The 21065-nt window shown below is 40.1% G+C and overlaps 1 protein-coding gene across 2 annotated transcripts; it reads left to right on the top strand.

Annotated features, from left to right (window-relative positions):
* The first annotated feature begins 26 nt into the window (after positions 1-26).
* LOC145394377 (protein RER1) lies at positions 27-19447 on the top strand. 2 transcript variants are annotated; one of them, XM_080268248.1, is made up of 6 exons: positions 27-107; positions 6364-6445; positions 12537-12741; positions 14208-14338; positions 16420-16503; positions 18908-19447. In XM_080268248.1, the coding sequence occupies exons 2-6, from the start codon at positions 6365-6367 to the stop codon at positions 18995-18997; spliced, it is 591 nt and encodes a 196-aa protein (XP_080124374.1). In that variant the 5' UTR covers positions 27-107; position 6364; the 3' UTR covers positions 18998-19447. The 2 variants fall into 2 exon arrangements, with proteins under 2 accessions (XP_080124374.1, XP_080124373.1); XM_080268247.1 differs by lacking the exon at positions 27-107 and having other exon boundaries at positions 6347-6445.
* Positions 19448-21065: the final 1618 nt, after the last annotated feature.

Genomic DNA, 21065 nt, shown 5'->3' on the forward strand with positions numbered 1-21065 from the left:
GTTTACATTGGACACATACGGCAGCCAGCATCTGAGACACGTATTATCCGGTCTGTCAGCCTCGCCACGAGAATTGTTTCATTGTGACTCACTGGTTAATCAACGAGGTAGGGAAACAAACAGCTTTTATCCAGGATGTCCCTGTGTTGTGAGCATAAGACAAATTTGCGTGTGGTCCATGTAACTTTGGCGTGGGCAGGTGTCTGTTGACCCACCTTAACATCAGGGTGATCTGTCAAAGTCACGTAAAGTTTGTAATTCTTTTAACAGTTTGCAGGATATAAAGCTGTCATTTGTGTTTGTCTTTGATCATGTAGGTGTTTGATGGGTTCGTGTTATGAGTACCCATGCCACCTTTAAGATAGATCTGCTGTAAAAAATTCCATGCTGGTGCACATTCCAGTTATGGTGTAAGTTATTAGGCTACTTAATGGTTCATTATTGCACATTTAGAATTTCTGTTGATGTATTTTATTTTCTGCTTTATTATTAGATTGCATTTTTCTAATATTCTCAGACAAACCTTGACCAGTTCTACTGGGTTTCAAGTTCCACAAACCATTCTACTGGTAGATTTCTGGTAGATTTCTTAATCAGACAGACGGCTTGACCATGAGCCAGTTTTGGTAATAATGTACAGTACTCATACACTATTGATGATGCAATTTTTTTTTTTTTTTTTTTTTACTACCAGAACTGAAATACTAAAAAAGCTGAGCTGGTAAATGGACGTACTGTGTCCTATAGGAGGCTCTCAGATTCTTCCATTCTTGTCTTGCCTTTCAGTATTTATGCATTCTAATTATCACACTATCTAGCCAGCTGTAATAGTTGCTATATACCCCAGACTCCCTAATTGACCATTAAAAATACCAGTCATTATTACTGGTGAACTGGCTGTTCATAATTAATTTGTTTTTGTTTTCATTTTTGAAGGCTCCAACATGCTTGCATGTGTCGGCCTTGGTCACCTAATGGTGGCTTTCCATGCTGCTTAATCTCTGGCAGTTTCCCTGTTTAGTTCCTTAACCCAGAGGTCACACTCAGTGACCTCCTCTCAGGTCTTTTTTGGTCTACCTCTCACTACCCTACCCCTAGTATTCCTCTCACTTTATGCACCCAGTTATCATCTGTCATCCTCTCCACAAGCCCAGATCATCTCACTGTACTTTTCATCACAGCATCAATACACTCCAGTCCCATCCTACCTCTCAACTCTTTCATCGTAAACCTAACCCCTTCAGGCCTTACACTCAAGGACGCACTGCACATCCACCTAATTATTGCCATTTCTGTACGTTTGAGCCTGCAGATATCCTCCTCCTTTACTGCCCAAGTCTCACTACCAAACAGCATAACACAGTCCGCATACAAAGATCCCTTAGCACGGAGGGAGAGCCCTCTCAATGTCAGGAGGGGCAACAGCTCCTTGAACTTCTTCCAACCACTCCTCACTCTAGCCACAAAGCTAGCTCCTGCCTCATCTTCAGCACATAACATGTCTCCCAAATAACAAAACTTCCACACACTCAAGAGACTCACCAGCAAGTTCAGTCCTTTCACACCTGGCAGTATCTGCCTGTTCTCCCCAACACACCTTACACATGAAATCAGCATAATCTTGCAGTCTACCTCTAGTACCACTACATCTCTTATGGACCCAATTATCACAAACACTGCACAAGATGGAATTACTTCCCACACCCTTGTGGCAAATCACACATGGCCACTGTACCTCTCTTTTGACAGTACTGCCCCCAGTTCTAGATACCATCACTTGTGTTTTATCTACATTTACTCTTAAGCCCTAATGCCTCAAACCATCTCGCCACTTCTTAAACCTTTCCTCCGCCTCCCTTTCATTCTCAGTAAACACCAAATCATCAGTATAGCCTACAATATCTCCCATGGGAGTCCATTTCTGAAGTCACGTGAAAGGGCTTCAGGTATCATGATAAAGAAGGGGCTCAAGACTGACCCCTAGTGCACACCAACATTCACAGAAAACTCATCACTCAAATCTCCATTCACTCTTACCTGTGTGTGAGCACCCACATACATGACCTTAATGACTCTAACCAAAACTTTCTCACTGGCTACTTCACCACCTCTATAGAGACCCTGTCAAATCCCTTCTCCAGATCAACTAAAACAAAGTACAGTTTCCTTTTCTTTCCTCTATATTTTTCCTGAAGATGTCGAACAATGAATATAGCATCAGTGGTCCTTTGGCCTGGCATAAATTCAAACTACAGTTTATCAGTATTCACTCTTTCTCTAATCAAACCTTTAAGAACTCCCACCATTACCTTCATTATCTGATCTAAAAGCTTTATACCTCTATAATTTCCTCTTTCCAGGGCATCACCTTTCCCCTTGTACACATTTACAGTTACACTCTTCAGCCAGTCTTCTGGGACAACACACTCATCATATGATTTATCAAGTCACTGACTAACATCACTCCTATAATTCCTGACTTTCAGTATTTCAGTAGTCAACCCATACACACCTGCCACCATCCCCACTTGCATCCTGCCTATTGCCCCACTTACAGTAGCAACATCAATCAAAGGCCATTGGCCAAACACTGGATCTGCTGGCTTCAAATGTTCCCTGTCCCAGTCAAACTCCTCATTCAGCAACTGGCTAAATGTACTAAAATATGTATTGCACTTCATTTAGTATACTGTACAGTATTGTGATCCACATTTTATGCTAGGTGGGGGCACCAGTCATCCACTCACACAGTGTAGTTCTGCCTTCATGTGCCTCTGCACTAAGTGACAAGCCAAAAAGTTTACTGTAATCCAGAATACCATGTACCCAACTACATATGGTAACCATATAACCAAATGATGCCATGATGGTCTAGTGGCATATTGTGCCTCAGCTAGTTGTTATAAGGGTTTACATCCAGTGGTTGGCTTGGGATTATTGCTGACATATTACCATTCAGGTGAATGAAGCTGGTCACCTTTGTCATAAATGTTGGGACAGAGTAGCCTGGTGCCTTGCCCCTGGACTTTTGTTGGGATAGAGAAGGAGTGGATGATGATTGATGATTTAAACTGTAATTACTAGCTGCATGTTAATTCTTGTGTTACAGAGTAGTGATATTAATGCTTTTTCATAAGACTTTATGTTTCACCAGTGTGTCCTCAGATATGTATATATATAATGCCAAAGGTGCAATTTTGTTCCCATGTCATCTTACGATAATAAGGTTGAATAATACAGTGTCTAGTAAGGCATAGTACTGTACTTGTACTTCAGGCTTATCTTAACTGGAGTACTGTACTTAAATCTTACATAATGGACATTAATGACAGCCATTTCACTCTGATGTGGATATTATTTAATTCTTACTACCTCTATATTTTATTTAGCTGAGGAGAGGCTTTATGAAGTCAAGGTGTTTAATGAAACCTTCATTAACTCCTTCAGAATAGGTAGTCTTTAATCAGTAAGACTTTAGAATGAAGGGATACAGTATTTTGCTGTGCCGCAGACAGTAAGTTAGGTTTCATTGCATTACGATAGGATAATCTGAATACCTGCTTTAAGTTTTGCATGTATTTTTAGGATAATCAGAATACCTGCTTCTAATTTTGCATGTATTGTCATGGCATCATTTTTCTAGATCCCCATAGTAAAAAGATTGCTTTTAGTAATTTAGCTGTTGATTTGAACTAGTGTACAGGCTGGTTACTTCATAAAGTTGTTACCTGCCTTTTGAGCAAAATAGCATGCAGTAATAAATGATGATTTGCCTTGAATAACCTATCACAGAAGTGGCTGTCATTTTTTCTGTAGGAATCTGAAGGAGGTACCTGAGAGACGGAAGAGAGAATTACCAAATATGTATAAAGGAAGAGAGAGGTGAGAAGATTGCTGTAGTAAGACTAGAGACACCCCCCAAGGGGGGAATCATACCAGCCGCAAGCTAATACGTATGTAGCGCTGCTTGGAATATGACCTATACCTGCTTTCACCAGTTTCGGACTTGTAGGAGATTTTCAGTCTTACTACACACCTGTAAAATTTTGTGGTATCTTGAGCGGTTGCGAAGTTATCAGACTAACAGACACACAGACAAACAGATAAAGTGAAAACAACACCAGCTTCTCTGTCACGGCTGGTAAAGAGAGTGGATGAGGAATTTGGAACGAATTTGAGTGTAAAGTGGAGGGAGTGTAAGAAAATGTTCTGGAAGGAGGTAAAGAGAGTTAGAGTGATACCTGGTAAAGGAGTCGATAGGGGAGCGAATGATAAAAATGGTAGATTGATTGTGGAGGAGAGAGAAAAAGTGATCAGATGGAGAGAACATTTTAAAGAACTGTTAAACATCGAGAATTAAATTAATGCGAGTATAACTGACTGGGGAATGGCTTGGAGGAGGAAGGTGAGAAGGGAGGAAGAGTTCAGTAGGATGGAAGTAGTGAAGCAATGGAGAAAATCAAAGTGGGGAAAGTCCCAGGAATTGATGGAGTGTGTGGTGAAATGATGAAGCATGGGGAGAGATAGCAGTAGAATGGATATGGAAAATGTGCAGATTGGCCTGGGAGGAAGGTAGAGTCCTGGAGGATTGGAAGTCAGGGATAATTATTTCCTTGTACAAAGGAAAAAGGGAAAAAAGATGTGTGTGGTAATCATAGGGGCATGTGTCTTCTTAGTGTAATAGGAAAAGTATGTGGTAGGATGCTTATTGACAATTAGGGAAATAACAGAGGAATTAGTTGGAGAAGAACGTAGAGGTTTTAGGAAGGGAAGAGGTTGTATAGATCAGTTATTCATCCATAGGTCTTTAGTGGAAAAATTTCTAGGGAAGGGAAAGAAGTTGTATGCAGCCTTCTTGGATTTGGAGAAGACATATGACCAAGTGGATAGACAAGGAATGTGAAAAATATTAAGAATATAATCATGGAGTAAATAGGAAGTTGTTGAATCCCACAAAGAGTATGTATGAGGGTGCTAAGGCTGCAGTGCGTGTGGATAGTGAAGTGAGTGCTGAATGTTAGTTTGAAACAGGGCTGTGTCATGTCTCCATGGTTTTTCAGTCTGTATATGGATGGGGTTATCAGAAAAGTACAAGGTAGGGCAGTGGATCGTGGAGCAACACTAATAAGGGAGAGCAGTGTTTGGAAACTTCATGTACTGTTGTTTGCAGATGATACCGTAAAGTGAAGACGAAGGGGAACTGCAAGGCTTGGTGAATGAGTGTGGGAGAGTGCATAAGAAACAGGATCTAAAGATGAAAATAGGAAAGACTAATGTTATAATCTTCAAGAGAAATGAAGTTACTGAATGTACAGTAAGGTTGGATGATGAGGAAATGGAAAATGTGAGTGCATTTAAATACTTGGGTAGTATGATGAGTAAGGATGGAAGTTGGAGGATGAAGTGCTTGAAAGGGTACAACAGGGAAGAAAGATTGCTGGTTCTTTGAAAGCAGTGATAAAAAATAGGGTAATGAGCACGAAAGTAAAAAAGTTAACTGCCTAATCGTATTGTCATACCAACTTTAACGTATAGAAGCGACATTTGGACCCTCTTGGAAGGACACAAGTCGAGTTAGAGCAGTAGAAATGAGGTATTTGAGAGCAGCATGTGGAGTTACATAGAGAGACAGACTGACAAATGAGAAACCAAAGTGAAGGAATGTTTCTGGTGTGGATGTGGATATGATAAAAAGCATTAGGAGAAATACATTGAGTTGGTTTGGCCATGTGGAGAGGATGGAGAGTGAGAGACCAAAGAAAAGAGTGTATGTGAGGGAAGTGGAGGGGGTAGAGGGAGGGGGAGGCCAAGGATGAGATGGAGGGAAGAAGTGGAGAGGTAGCTACAGTATTTGAGAGGGGGGTGTGGGCTGGTGGGAGGGCAGCAAAATGGCGGGGGACAGGGCAGCATGGAAGGGATTTGTTTGTGGCTACCCCTCTCGGGATTATGGTGTCTGGCAGCAGATAGATAGGTAGATAGATAGAGGTGTCACAGTAACTTAAAATCAACAGTGAGTGGACTTTATTTTTTTCAGGATGATGCAAGATGTCTTATATTGTACTGTTCCCTTTTTACTCCATTTTTCCCCAGATTTTTGTAATTTTACAACTTACTTCCTGTTTCTCAGTGACAGAAAGGTGCAATACTATAGATCTACATCCGTTCCATAGCAATTTTCTTCATGACAAGCATCACATTCTAGTGTTAATGTATTTTTACAACTCAGCATTCACTGTGGATAAATGGTAATTTTAGGCCAAGTTAGTGTAAATAGAGGACAGTACTATAACCAATGCCTGTGTATTATTTTTCAGAATGATGCAGGATGTCCAAAAAGCCAATGACCATGTGTTGTTATTTCAGGATGATGCAGGATGTCCTGGAAACCAGTGACCCTATATCACAGCCAGGCCTCATCCAGAGACTAGGCACCAGCATCAGCCGGGTAAGCCTTGTCTTCTTTACCGGTGGCCAGACACTGGTATCTACCTGGTTTCCCTTTCTTACAAGGTGTTATTTCACTCACTGGTGATGGAGAGGGATGCTTCCCATAGTGACACCAATATAACTGGGTGAATCTACTGCCCAATTATTCAAATGCCCCTTATCTCCCTCCCTATCCCCTGAAAGGAGGATGGTGGACTGCCAGAGAAGAGCATTTTCAGCCTCCAGTCCACCAGGTTCACATTACAGATGAATCTAGGGCTATGATTATCACTACTACTACTACTAGCACTACTGCTACTACTACTACTACCTTTTTGGGGGGGTGGGGGGAGGGGGGAATTATATTGTGAAGATCAAAACTGTTCTTTATAATACAGTTCACCATTTGGAGTTGTAATATGAAGGTTAACACTAACCCTCATAATGCAGTCCATTGTCCCCAAACATGCTGACGATTGTGGTTACCAACCTACTTACTGTTACCACAGTACTATAGTTCTACTATTCTGCATACCATTACAGGAGTCAGTTTGCTTATACCAGACATAAGTGGTCCACTCCCACAGCTTGAATACAAAATTGTGGTTGCATGAAACTTGATGTGCTGTAGCTTTGAGGTAGTGGTAGGAATGATTCTCTGTGTGTTTGCTGCTAGTCATATCAGTCCTCTTGTAAACTGTATGCCATCAGTTGCTATGGAAGGAGTTAGGGATCATTGTCAGGTTAAAACAACACACACTGTACTAAAGTTATGGAGTCATAATATTTGTCACATTTACATAATGGTGTATGAACTTGAAAGTGAGAGGAGGTGTGGTAGGCCAAGAAGAAGGTGGACAGATATGGTAAATAACTTTCTGAGAAATCAAGGTATGGAAGTTGATGAAGCTAAGGAACTGACTGTAGATCAGAGTGGTTAGATGAATTACACTACCAATATGAAGTCAACTCTCAGTTATCTGTCTTAATTCAGCGAACGCCCACACCAGATAGGTACCCCTGATTGGTGTTCCATTTGGCGTTGAGCCGGATAATGTGCCACTATCTGTCTTGGCCCTCTGTCCTAAACACTTTCCTACACTATTACCCTGAATAAAAGATTAAAATCAAGCATAAAATACAAAATGTCATTGATACAGTACATATAGTACAGTAATATAGCACATAATATAATCAAAATCATACAGTACACACCTGGTGTTGGCATCAGTGGAGGGTTGATACGCACAGATATTTCCTCATTTTACAGTCATCAGAGCACTGATGAGCCACAAGGTTAGTCACTGCACTACAGCAATGAGTGAGGCATGGGAGGCCACAAACTAAGTTGCAGCACTGGGGTTTAGCCACCGCGTGGGTCATGAGAGCAGAGCGCACAGTTACGTCCTCACTGTACAACATCCACAGGGGAGACTGAGAGAGTGGCAGTAGGCTCAGCGTGCCAGGTGGGCTGAACCCACAATGCATTGTGATTGGTTGTTGCGTTGTGGGGTCAGCCCACTTGCCGACTGGGTCCTGTGTCTGTGCTGGATGATACCGGTACACCTCACTGCCAGAAAGCGGATAGTACCACCGATTGCTTCCCATTTCTGATCCAGATATTGCCTGATTTCATTGAATATTGATTTAATAGAGCTGAGCAAAAAGCGCCGGATATTGCAACGTTGGGTAATTGAGAGTTTACTGAGGATCCCTTGATAAGGGATGAGCAGTCTTTTATAACTTGATGATTGATGGATTGGTTCTGTCTGGAAGGCAATTCAAGCACATCTATAGAGAAAAATATTCAAACAAATATTTGGAGATGGCTAAGTCTGTGAGATAGAGCCAGAAGTTTTGGACTTGACTTATGAACAAGTGAGTCAGTGGGCTACCTGACTTGGCATGCTGTTATTACTTGATAGGCCTTCCTCTGTCATGCTTTCTCTTTCCTTGTATTCTAGATTGTGTATCACCCCATCCATAGATGGCAAAAAGAGCTCAGGATGATGATGATGATGGAACAATACCTTTTTCTCATTTGAAGTGGTTCATGCTTCAATATGAAGTTATGATTTTTTTTGTTTTTTCCAGCCCATAATGAGCTGAAAACATGTCTCTCTTGAAGTCATTCACTTAAACTAGCATTTTGCCTGCACACATCCTAGATTCTAAGTGAGCACTGACTATTATCATGAGATTAATTTACCCAAGAAAATTTTTCTGCCCAGTTCATTCTCCTTGCACAGACTGCTGCCATACCCTATACTTATCATTATCACCTTCATCGTCATTGTCATCATCATCAACCTGTGTTCCAAGTTCACACAAGGTTAGGAGACCCAGAAAATGGCACTGGGATCTCTAGATAAGTAACCGGAAAATTGTAGTTGTTGGTGCAATATCCCCCACATCCTGTTTCACTGAAACCATGATAGTGATATGATAATGACTGCTTTCACTGAATTGTGTTGTATGTCCATGTCGCACCATATACATAACTGAACCTTTTCATTGAGGAAGGTAGATGCTAGTAGTCAGAATGTACTCTTTCACATGCAAGTCTTGTATGCATCATGAAAGAATGTCTAAAAGGAGATTGGTATATGTGCTAGCTGAAGTGTTGTATATAATGGCTGTGTGTGTGTGTGTGTGTGTGTGTGTGTGTGTGTGTGTGTGCATTACAAACTTTGTGCATGTATGCCATTGGTATGGACTGATAATGTGGAAACATGCTACCAAATTAAGACTTGATGCATCATTTGTGTCACCATACATTTGATGTGCCATATCTGTGACCATACACTTGACGTAACCGACTCTTCAAGTAGGTTTATGCCCCTCACCTGTACTATATCTTAATGAGTGATAAGTCAAGAGTGTTTGTTGACACTCTGCTCCTGGGTCCATGTGTTATCAGCTTCTGGGCTGGTATTCATAAAGGGTGTTAAATTTTTTTGATAGAGGAATATCCACAGCAATTTGTTGTTAAAAATATATAATTTGGTTTTAATTTTGCACGTTTGATATTCACCCTTCTTTGGCTGTAAAGTGTTTGGGAATTATAGAAGCTAAGAACATTAACAGACAAGTCTTATATACATCTCAAACTGATGTGTCATAAATCAGGAGCTGGTGATTGGGAGGGGGGGATGAACTACCATACTGTGACTGTTTAGGGGTGTGGTATGGGCTTTTAAATGCATCAGGTAAAGGACTTGCTTTCTGTTTTATTCTCAATGTCTCTAGATGGTTTTACATAGCTAGGAGAATCACATGGTACTGAAGGGATTAGGAAAGGCAGTATCTAGCCCCTTTATTTTAAAAAGTCAATTGTTTTGTTTATAAAGGCTCCAATTCACTTGCAGTTGTCAGTCTTGATCACCTAATGATGGCTCCCCACGTTGCTCAGTCCCTAAGGGTCTCTTGATCTCTAGTAGCCTCAGTTCTAAGCTGAAGTAAATTGTCAAGAAGTGGCAAGAATACAATAAAAATTATATCCTCATTCTGAAAGGATAAGCATTTCTTGATTGATAGGTATCTTAAATATGAACAGAATCAAGTGTTTAGGTAAATAAATGTTTTCAGTTCTGTCAGTTAACCTGGGTGGAATTGTACATAGAATCCCTTTTTGGACATAATGTCCTGAGCTAGACCACCGTAGTCCAGAACATGAAGTGTAGAAGGCTGACATGGGCCTCTGGTAGCATTTGGCCTGATAAAATAACCTCAAGTTATCTGTAGGGGAAGATTCACACTATTGGGCAAGATAAATGGTCATTGGTTCAGCTTGAGTACTCCACCACTAGACCACCAGGCACCTGGTTGTCTAATACTGTATTGAAACAATGTACACTACTATACATGTGTGCAGTATTTTATGCTGTATATTGTACGGCTCATGTACTTGACATGTAGATGTTATTAAAGTGTTAGCTTTGTTACTCCAGTTATAGTTTGCTGAAGGTCATTTAAGTATGCATTTACTATATTCACTGTACATTAATTCACGATATCAATTGGGTTTATGATAATTTTGTAGTTGGATTCAGTCCTTTAGTCTTAAATGAACATGCTTTTCAGAATTAGATGCAGTACGGTACTTATAATTATTATTATATTAATCATATTTGTTTTTTGTGACAAAAAACACTTAACCTTTCCCTCACTTAGAACATCAGAAGATAATCTGTACTTTTGTATAAGTGCAGAATCGGTATAGATCTTTAATTTGTGACCTCTGTGATGAGCAGACAGTTGTAATCAGTAGTGTGAACATTGATTATATCACACTGGGCACTGATTAGGCTAGGTACACGGAAGAGCAAGGGACGGTGGAAGACACTTAATGTTGTGTTCGTCAGTTTGCTTGGCTTTACTGGAAGGTGTAGATGATAACTATACCAACAGAAAGCTATTAACTCATTTCACACCATACATGTAGTGTGTTGTTCATTAATTAAGACTTAAGTAATAAGGAAGGATAACTTGATTATGTTATCAGGTAGCTGCCAGTGTGGTACTAATATACGATGATAAGACTCCAGCTGGATTTTGATGTGATCAGTGGATAAGAAAGGCTTGACCAGTGTGGTGTTCTCACTGTATATATTTACTAATTGCTAGTATTTTTATTTTACATACTTGGATATTTTTAGCAGACTTTCAGAGTGACAGGACTTAAGTGCTGTATCAAGTTTGAAACTTAATTACTAGTAATAAAATTATCTAAGATATTAGTTGTGAAGTTGTGTTAAGTATCATACATTTGACTGTTAATATGTGCAAAGTGTGTGCATACAACTGTTAACAATGCGGCGACAGTACACCACCACCACCACCACCACCCACTTAGTTGAGGACACTGGTAGCCAGCAGACCTCCCTTTCACTAAAACAGGTATCCTTGGTGAGTTTGATGTGGGCAAAGTGTGGTTGACGTCCTGACTGTAATGACACCTTGTTTATTTCCTTTTTGGCTGCCACCGGATGATTGTACTGTATTCAGCTAAGAAGAAAGCTTTCATTGCAGAGGGTTACTGGAGTTTATGTCTAACTCCATCCCCGTCAGAGATCATTCAAAATTGAATAAGTTAGTAGCAGAAATAAAGTATAAGATATCATTGTGCTAAAGGGATTAACATCTTCTCTGTGAGAGTTCAAATTCACAGTTTGAATTAAAAAAGATAGATTTTTTTTTTTTTTTTTTTTTTTTTTTTTTTTATAGGTAAAATGCTGGCTTGAATGAATGTCAGTGAACTTGATGCATAGTCCATCTTCCCATTTTCCCTTTCCTTGGTTATGGATCCTAACTCACCTCATCCATAGGTGAGAAAAAGAGGTCAGGATAATGATTTTTAAAATTTGTTATTAATTATTCTATCTATCTATCTATCTATCTATTAATTATTATTTATTATTATTAATTTTATTTGTGTATCACTGTGTCTCATTGGAAATAATGATCAGGTTGATTTTATTGTTATTAATATTATGCCTTTACTATAATTATCTTTGCTGTTGTTGTTGTGGTCCCATGCCTGTCTGAATGTGAACCCACTTTGCCGCAGACTGAAATTGCCCCTTTGTGGTCCACCATTCTTTGTTTAGGGGATAGGGAATTGAGAGATGCATAACGTCACCCTCATAAAGAAACTGCCTAAATCATTTTCTCTACTTTTCGGGAAATCGAGAAAAACCTGTCTCATTTTCTTAACTTTCAACGACTTAGACAGAAACTTGAGGCGCATTTTAGACCCCTCACACCCTAGACCTGGCAAAGGCAGCTATACCAATAGGTGCGCCACGTGATGAAGAATTTATTTGGGCAAAAATTCAGAAATCGCCGAAAAATGACTTAGGCAGTTTCTTTATGAGGGTGACGATATGTAACTCGGCAGTGCAGCTGCTTGTTTACATCAGTGCCACCATGTGAGTGTCCATCTCTAGCTCTGTTTTTGTTATTATTTGTATTATTGTTATTGTTATTATTATTATTATTATTATTATTATTATTTTATTATTTTGGTATTATTTATCATTATTTAAAGAGGGAGAACACAACTAAATGATGATCCACATTATCTTTAATCAACCATTCTCTCTTCACAGCTATATCAGCATTACCTAGACAAATGGACGCCACACACGGCGTCACGATGGGTGTTTACACTGGTGTTAATAGGAGGTTTCTTGCTGCGAGTGATGCTGCAGCAGGGGTGGTACATCGTCTGCTATGCTCTTGGCATATACCATCTCAACCTCTTCCTTGCCTTCCTCACACCTAAGATAGATCCTGCCTTCACACAGGAGGATGGTTAGTCATTGTGTTTTTACTTCACCATGTCATGAATAGTTATAGAGTATCTGGCTACAGGTATCTGTATCTATCTCTCCATAGCCAGATTCCTTAGTTTTGCAAGGGGTGGCCACAAAAATCGCTCCATGTTTCCCTGTCCTCTGCCAACTCACAGTTCCCTTCTTTCACTTGTCTCTCCACTCTACTCCTCCACTTCATCCTTGGTCTCCCCCTCCACCTCATTTACATGCACTCTTCTAGTCAGTCTCATTCTCCCTTCTTTCCACATGTCGTACTTAAAATGTGTTTATTGTAAAGATACAGTGGTTACTGTCCAACTTGAACCCTCATAAGGTATGAAAAGAGTGGGAGTTATTATGTGTGTGTTATTGTTTTCAGCAAGGTGAGGAAGAGAGAGAGGGTAGTTAGGAGGAAGGGAGAGATGAAATCATTGGGTTTAAGATGTAGGAAAAAGGGGAGGAGAGCAGAGAGGTGAGGGATTGTTGTTGCTTTTATTGTTGTGGTCCTTAGCTTTTGCAGCTGCGTATTTGATGGACTGCAGCCATGTTTTGAAATAGGTTACGGTATTTATCATTATTCTGTGTACAGTATTTTACTCCAGATGTAAAGTAGGTTTGTATTTTTCGACTTAAGAATCTTTTTTTTTTCTTCTTTTTTTCTTTTTTCTTTTTTTTTTTTTTTAAATAACCATTGTCTGTTTGGATGGTAATGTATTTGGTTTTGAAGGCTCAAACTTTACATATATTTTGTTATGTATTGACAGTCTACAGAATTGTTTAGCATCTCCAGTAACACGAAGCTACTTGAAGAGGTAACCTGTGTAACTGAGCCAGAAATTATGAAAGCTTGAATAGTGAGCAAATAAACCTGTGGCATGTTTTGCTGGGTAGTCTGATAGTTGCTGCTGTTGCTCTTTACTGTAGCTGTCTTTGGCTCATACCCATCTCTGTATGGTATGGGAAATTGAAATGTGATGAGAGTGATGCTGAGTAAAACAGTGTTCAGTAATCATATTCCAGAACTTACATAAACTGGCTTTGCTGAAGGTCTGTCCTACCGAACTAAGCTTTCTGTATACTGGAGGAATGAAACTCGAGAAGATTATTCACTTGTTTTGATGGCCTTTCTAGAAAGAAAGAAAGGAAAAAAAAAATCAAGTAGAAATGAGACTTGGGATAATGGTGAATATAGAGTAGGGAAATGCTTGGAAATTAATGTGTGAATCCACATCAGATTTGTTATGCAGTGAAACTGCCACATTCCCCCCCTCACACCCAGCTGATGGCCTTGGAGTGCCAGTGAAAGCTAATGAGGAGTTTGTTTAGTTAGCTTTTGAATCATGTTACATTATTGCCATTTTCTGTTTTTACACTCGACATTTTCCATATTATTGACCTCTTCCTTGCCTCTCTCACATTTAAGATAGATTCATATTGCACTTTGTCCTCTTGCCACACCCCCAGATGATGGCCCTGGACTGCCAACAAAGGCTAATGAAGAATTCCGTCCATTTATGCGACGGCTACCTGAGTTTAAGTTTTGGTACAGCGTAACCAAGTCTACGGTTGTTGCATTCTGTTGCACCTTCTTCCAGGTACTGTATACGATCCTGTATTTTCGTGGCATAAGTAACTGTAGCTATATCTTTATGTATTTTTGTGGTACAAGTTATCTTTATGTACTTTTGTTTCCCATAAAATTATTTGATGATTTAGCATCTATTTTGCATCATAAAGTTGCTCTTGATTAACCCTAGACAGGTAAACATGGGTTTCTTGTACCAAAAAAAAAGTAAAATGGGGCCTCTCAGACATGAAAAAAAAAAATAAAGAAATAAAGAAAAAAATAGTTATTTTATTGAGCTCAATGCTAAAGAACAGTTTATATGACTTCAGTAGTTGATTTTAGTGCACAGATGTTTACAAATAATTTTATTTTTTTTTTTTTTTATTTATTTTTTTTTTTTATAACAAAATTATACATAGGCCTACTTTTTTGTAATGCTACCCAACTAAAAAATTAACACTAAATCTAATATACTATAGCAGTAGCTGTGTGTGTGTGTGTGTGTGTGTGTGTGTGTGTGTGTGTGTGTGTGTGTGTGTGTGTATTTCGGGCAGCCAAAACTACACATTCAAATCACACCAACGTTGGCACAGAAATTGCAAAAAAATTGCTGATGTGAAAAAACTTGGTCCCATCACGACTGGAAAACTTTGACTGTATTTAATGAGCAATCACATTTTGACCAAAAAAACACTGTTCCCTGAGCCCGGCATGGGATCTCCGTAGAATTTTTTGCCCAGAGATAGAACTAAAATAAACTGGGTTCCATTCCCAAAGCTGCAAATAACACAATCAGTTGGTTAGCTGCAAAAAATTCAAGTGACAACATTACACTAGAATAGAACATACACGTGAGCGCCCTCCGCAGGAGCAAGTGCAAGGGGCCCGAAGGGCCCACAAGCACTTGTATTCTTTATGTGATCATTGTCTGGTGTTCACCAGTGGTTCAACAAACTGCAGAGAACAAGGGAACCACCTAAGTGGTGTGATGAACGGTCGTGTATAAGTTACATGAAATAATAAAATGGTGACTTGTAATCAGTGGAATATCATTATTTTTTCTCTCTGATTTAATATTTATGAAGAAAATAGTCAATCAAAGTTGGAGATTATCGTACCTCGCGCAAAACATGCACCCTCATTGTGACGTCACAACTCACACCAGGGCCATGGCTGACCGCCACTCACAACAATGTCTGGGAATCATACTCCCTTTTCTGTCCATCTCTCTAATGCAAGAGTTAACCGTTATTCCCAGCCTTTCATGTATGCAACAGGTCAACTATGGAACTGTCTCTGTCTGTCTGTACTTCCTACTACCTGCATTTTCCAGTCTTTCAAATGCAGTGTCCAGGCATCTCGAAATGAACGGATCTTGAATTTGGCTCTCTGTTATCTTGTTTTTGTTATTTCTTGGAGGGAACAATTTCTGGGCTCCTTGCCTTTGGTTCCCTCTTCTTTAAAAAAAAAAAAAAAGAAAAAAAAAAAAAAGATTTTACCGTTTTCAGTTTACCATAGTTGCCATGTAGGGAAGTAATTGAAAGTTATATCTCCCCCCACTTTTTTGAAAAAGTTTATATTTAAGTGAAAAAAAATGTTTAGAGAAAACAAGAAAACGATATTAAATATGCCAGTGGATTGAAGGAATTGATTGTGTTGGTGCAACCCCAGATATATCTAGACATGATTACTATATAATATTTTGAATGCATTTCTTTGATGATGATGATGCTGTTGCATAACCTTTGTCTGCCTAGTTAGGCAGACCCATTAAAAACAGGTAAGCAGTTGTTTCTGTGGGACCATCCTGCAGGTACAGCACAGCACATAAACTGTGTAGGAATCTGGCACCCCCTTGTGGTAGACAGCATCTCACCAGGGCTGGAACAGGGTCCCTTCCATGGTGAGGTACAAGGAAGTATAGGGAAGTTTGTCTCCAAGGTGGATGCTGGAGCTGCTTCACCCATGGTGCACAGCACCACCACATGTATGCTCCTCTTCAGTGCCATTTCTCATTTGTAACGTATGTAAATCTATATATCCTGCATTGACTCAGAATTTCAGTTGTGTATCCATGGCATTCATAACGTATTCTTTCCCTCCTTGCAGGTGTTTAATGTTCCCGTTTTCTGGCCCATCTTAGTTATGTACTTCATCACCTTATTCTGCATCACCATGAAGAGACAGATTAAGGTATGTTGGATTTGTACTGTTGAATTGAGAACCTTGAGTGAGCAGTGGATTCTTTTTAGTAAATTAAAGGATCATCTGGATTGACAGGTGCAACATACAGGCTGAGAACCTTAATTCTGATGCAGCTAAAGGATTTTTTATGTATTGCCACTACCACCAAGGGTTCTTGTTGCACAACCCTGGTCTGTCTGGCTGAGCTGATCCATCAACCACAGGTAAGCAACTGCTTCTGTGGGGAAGTCTTACAGGTACAGTGTAGTACATACACCATGTAGGGATCCAGCACCCCTGTGTAGTAAGCAGTGCTTCCCCAGGGTTGAACCAGGGTTCTTCCCATGATAAGGTACAGGGAAACATGTGGAGGTCTGGCTTGTGAGCAGATGCCACAGCTGCTTCACCCAGGATGCAATTCATTTTGCAAATTACACATTTTTGTCATCTCGTACCTTACTTTAGCAAGCCATGCCATACTAAAAATGCATGAATAACATGAGAAAGAATATCAGCACATAATCAGCATAAAAAAGTGCTTTGAAGCCTACAGGTCTTTCTAAAATACACGAATTTGGACGATCACCAACCCTCATGGCATCTGGTAATAGATAGAGACCTACCCTCATATATTTTGGACTACAGTAGCCATGCCACAGGTCAAGAAAGCTCTCGTACGGTAATAGATGGTTGGCCGTTCATGTAGTTTTACACTATGCACTCTCCTCTCAGTGAAGGACTAAGGCACTGTCTCTTTTTCAGGAGACTTTGTTGAGGCATATAGCACTTTGCAACTTGGTAACCTTTCTTTTTATTTTGTCTATATCATGTGAACTGTTATTTTCATAGAATAGCCTGGTCCTGGTCTCCTGTGTTCCTAATGGAACACTGAAGGATTGGATCCCCCCCCCCCAAGAAAGAAGGAACGAAAGGTCAGGAGCCCGCAAGATTGTTCCCTCCAGGAAAGAACAAAAACAAGATAACAGAGACGTAAATTCAAGATTCGTTCATTTCAAGGTGTCTAGATCCACTGCGGTTAAAAGACTGGAGATCATAGGGAGTAGGAAAGACAGACAGAGGGAGACAGTTCCAGAGCTGACCTGTTACTTACATGAAGGACCGGGAGTAACGGTTAGCTGTAGCATTAGAGAGTTGGACAGAAAAAGGATGAGAGTTTGTTGCCAGACGGGTGCTGTGCACCCACCTTAGTGGTGGAGGGATGCAAGCAGACAGTTTGGAGGAGCAGTGACCATTGAAGTAGCAATAGAAGAGAGATAAAGATGCAACAGTGTAGTGAAGAGATAGAGTTTGAAGGTAGCCAGTAAGAGGAGGAGAGTTAATGAAATGAAAAACCCTTGACTCCACCTTGTTGACGGGAGCTGTATGTGGGGAGCCTCCCCACACATGAGAGTTGTACTCTACACAGGGGCAGATGAAAGGACTAAAATATTGCAATAAAACTTAATCACTGGTGTTTACTTTTTCTGAACTACAGCCATCATCATCATCATCATCCGGACCTCCTTTCCCACCCAAGGGCAGGGTGAGGAAAAAGTTGATCCCTAAGCTTGAAGCTCATGGGATTGACCCCTGTGCAGCTCTCCAGTGGGTCATGGTGCTGGAGGAGCGGGTAGCTCGGCTGGAACTACAGCCATGGGTTATCTTTCCTTGCATTTTGGACACTATCTCACCTCCTTCTTGGTTGGGGAAAAGATGTTTAAATGATGATGATGATGATGTTAATGACGAGGATGAAGAGTTGGAGGTTAGAATCATGATTTATTGGAGGTGGAAATGATGATGATGATGATGATGGATTGGAGATTGGAATGATGATGATGGATTGGATGTGGGAATGATGGTGATGCTAGTGATGCATGAGGTTGGAATGATGATGATGATGGATTGGAGGTGGGAATGATGGTGTTGATATTGATATATCTGAGGTTGGAATGATGATGATGATGATGATGGATTGGAGGTGGGAATGATGGTGATGATAATGATGTATCTGAGGTTGGAATGATGACGATGATGATGGATTGGAAGTGGGAATGATGGTGATGATGATGTTTAGAGTGATGATGATATATTGGAGGTAAAATGATGATGTGGTAGAGGTTGGAATGATGATGATGATGAATTTGAGGTTGGAATAATGATGATGATGATGATGATGATGTATTGGAGGTTGCAATGATGATGATGATGATGATGATGTGTTGGAGGTTGGAATGATAATGATGATGATACGTTGGAGCCTGGATTGATGATGATAATGTGTCGGAGGTCAGAGTGATGATGATGTATTGAAGGTTGGAATGATACTGAAGCTGTTGATGAAGTGACGGAGGTTAGAATGATGATTTATTGGAATGATGATGATGATGATATATTTATGTTTTCTCCACAGCACATGATCAAGTACAAGTACCTACCATTCTCGCTGGGCAAGCCCCGGTACCAGAGCCAAGAAAACTCGAACAAAGCGCCGGCACACTGACACGCCCCACCAGCCCCCATCCTGGCTCCCGCTGCGGCACCCACAGTCTTGGTCTGAGCACGGCCCCCCACACCCCATAGCGGACTTCAGGTGGATTTAATTTTATTTATATTATCTACCCCTTATCAGCCAGTATGGAGGGACTTGGAAGAAACTGAAATCGTTTGTGTAATGTCGTGATATCAGTGCCGTGAATTGTGTAAATACAAGAATTATACCCACATATGGAAAGATTGTTTACTGGGAAGATATGATAGTGGTAGCTCAGCTTGGTTAATCCTCTCTCCTTACCAGAAATGAGTGCAAGTCAGGCCAAAACTGCACATCTCCCCAATTAAGAACTTTTCTAACAGTGGGACTAATTCTTCCATTGGTTTAATATTACGTGTATCATTTAAAAGAAGCTGAAATTATTGGTGTAATATTACCACGCCCCAACACTCATGATGGGGCAACAGAAGATTGGATGGGTGGGCAATTACTTCTGCATCTGAAAATGGACAATTACAGTTGAGGGCTTTTCTATAAAGATACGGTATAGTGTTTGGTGTTTGGTTACTCAGATGTGCAGGAAAGAATTAAGTGGACATTAGTTTGTAAATGATTAATGTAACACTCATTGTTTGTCAAAGCAGCACCCTCATTTGCCTTCATTTTACTAGTGAGGGTAGGCAAGCATTTGGCTTTAACTTTGTACATTGTAAATCCAGGCCAGCATTATGCCTCCTTTCTTCATCGTCGTTGATCCATTAAGAAATCATTCAAACTTCTTTTGTGTAACATGTTTTTTGAATAAGCTGTTACAGGTTTCACTTAATAATTCTGGCTGAAGCATTTGAGGGGCTCTAAATAGTGTAGTGCACCAACCTGTCAAAATCCAGTTTATGATGGATAGCACTATAATCACCCTTCCTTTGTGGCTTGGTGGTGGAGATAGCCTCCTTTATTGGCTTTTTAACCATATTTGCAGTGCTGAAAGGAGGTGATTTCCTCCATTTGGCCTTAATAGAAGGGTGAAAATAATGATAATCATCTTTAACTGAATTTTTCCGGGTCAGCTCTTTACACTTTTTGGATGCATGGCCCCTCATTTGTAATAAGCCTGACATACTGTGGTGTGACCATAAAAACCTGTCTGCATTGTAATTGATTTACCTCTGATATGAACCACTTAATCGTCCACCCACGTGTCTGAATTTTCATTGATTTTGAACCATTTCAAATGAAAACCTAACAGAATCATACTGTACACTAAGTCCTTATTAAATTACCTTTTTTCATTCATTTTTCTATTAAGTTTACAATTAATTATGGGTCAAGTGCTTCATAAAGTTTTGTTGCAAACTATAAAGCTGATTCACCTAGTTTCAGTGCTGCAAAGAGACAGCCTCATGCCATAGTATTGATATAACTAGGCAGCTTCTTTGCCAGGCTGTGCAAACATTTCGTAACTCTTCCTACACCCTGAAAGGGAGATGGTGTACTGCAGGAGTATATTAGCTTCAGCCTGTAGTCCACCAGGTTTACATTCAGATGAACTTAATACCACTAATACTTTCAGTCTCCAGCACCAGTTGTGTGGAAAAAGTTGTGATAAAGTACTTTAGCAACATCCGTGGCATATAATGAGGACTGCTTATATTTACATTGTTATTGATTGTAGCAGTGGTTGTAGCCCCAGGTTCATCTGAAATGTAAGCTCAGTGGACAGCAGGCTTAATTTGCCCCCGTCTTCCAGACCACTATTCTTCTTTTAGGGGGAAAGGGAGGGAGTTCTTGGATGTTGGTGTTACAGGGCAGTTTCACAGCCCACCTACATCGGTGCCACCACCTGGAGACATCCCTTTCCAGCCCAAGCATTGAGCATAAAACTGGGTAAGACATATGGGTTTGTTGAAAGTATCCTCAAACATTAAATTCATATGAAAGGGGATAGGGAGGACCGTAAATGGTGAATACGTAATTCTGAACAGTTGATTTATACTTATTATTGTTGGTGTCAGACTAAGAAAAAGTGGGACATTGTGACATCAGGTACAATGTACTGTATTATGAGAGAAAACATATA

The sequence above is a fragment of the Coenobita brevimanus genome, chromosome 27 (assembly GCF_032717465.1).
Source record: "Coenobita brevimanus isolate Jiangsu-jjx chromosome 27, ASM3271746v2, whole genome shotgun sequence".
Taxonomy (NCBI): Eukaryota; Metazoa; Arthropoda; class Malacostraca; order Decapoda; family Coenobitidae; genus Coenobita; species Coenobita brevimanus.

Excerpts from the sequence above, each read along its gene's own strand:
- LOC145394377 (XM_080268247.1), top strand. The coding sequence starts at position 6,347 with ATGTGTTGTTATTTCAGGATGATGCAGGATGTCCTGGAAACCAGTGAC. Across the intron at positions 6,446-12,536 it reads TAGGCACCAGCATCAGCCGG|CTATATCAGCATTACCTAGA; the intron begins GTAAGCCTTGTC and ends CTCTCTTCACAG. Across the intron at positions 14,339-16,419 it reads TCTGTTGCACCTTCTTCCAG|GTGTTTAATGTTCCCGTTTT; the intron begins GTACTGTATACG and ends CCCTCCTTGCAG.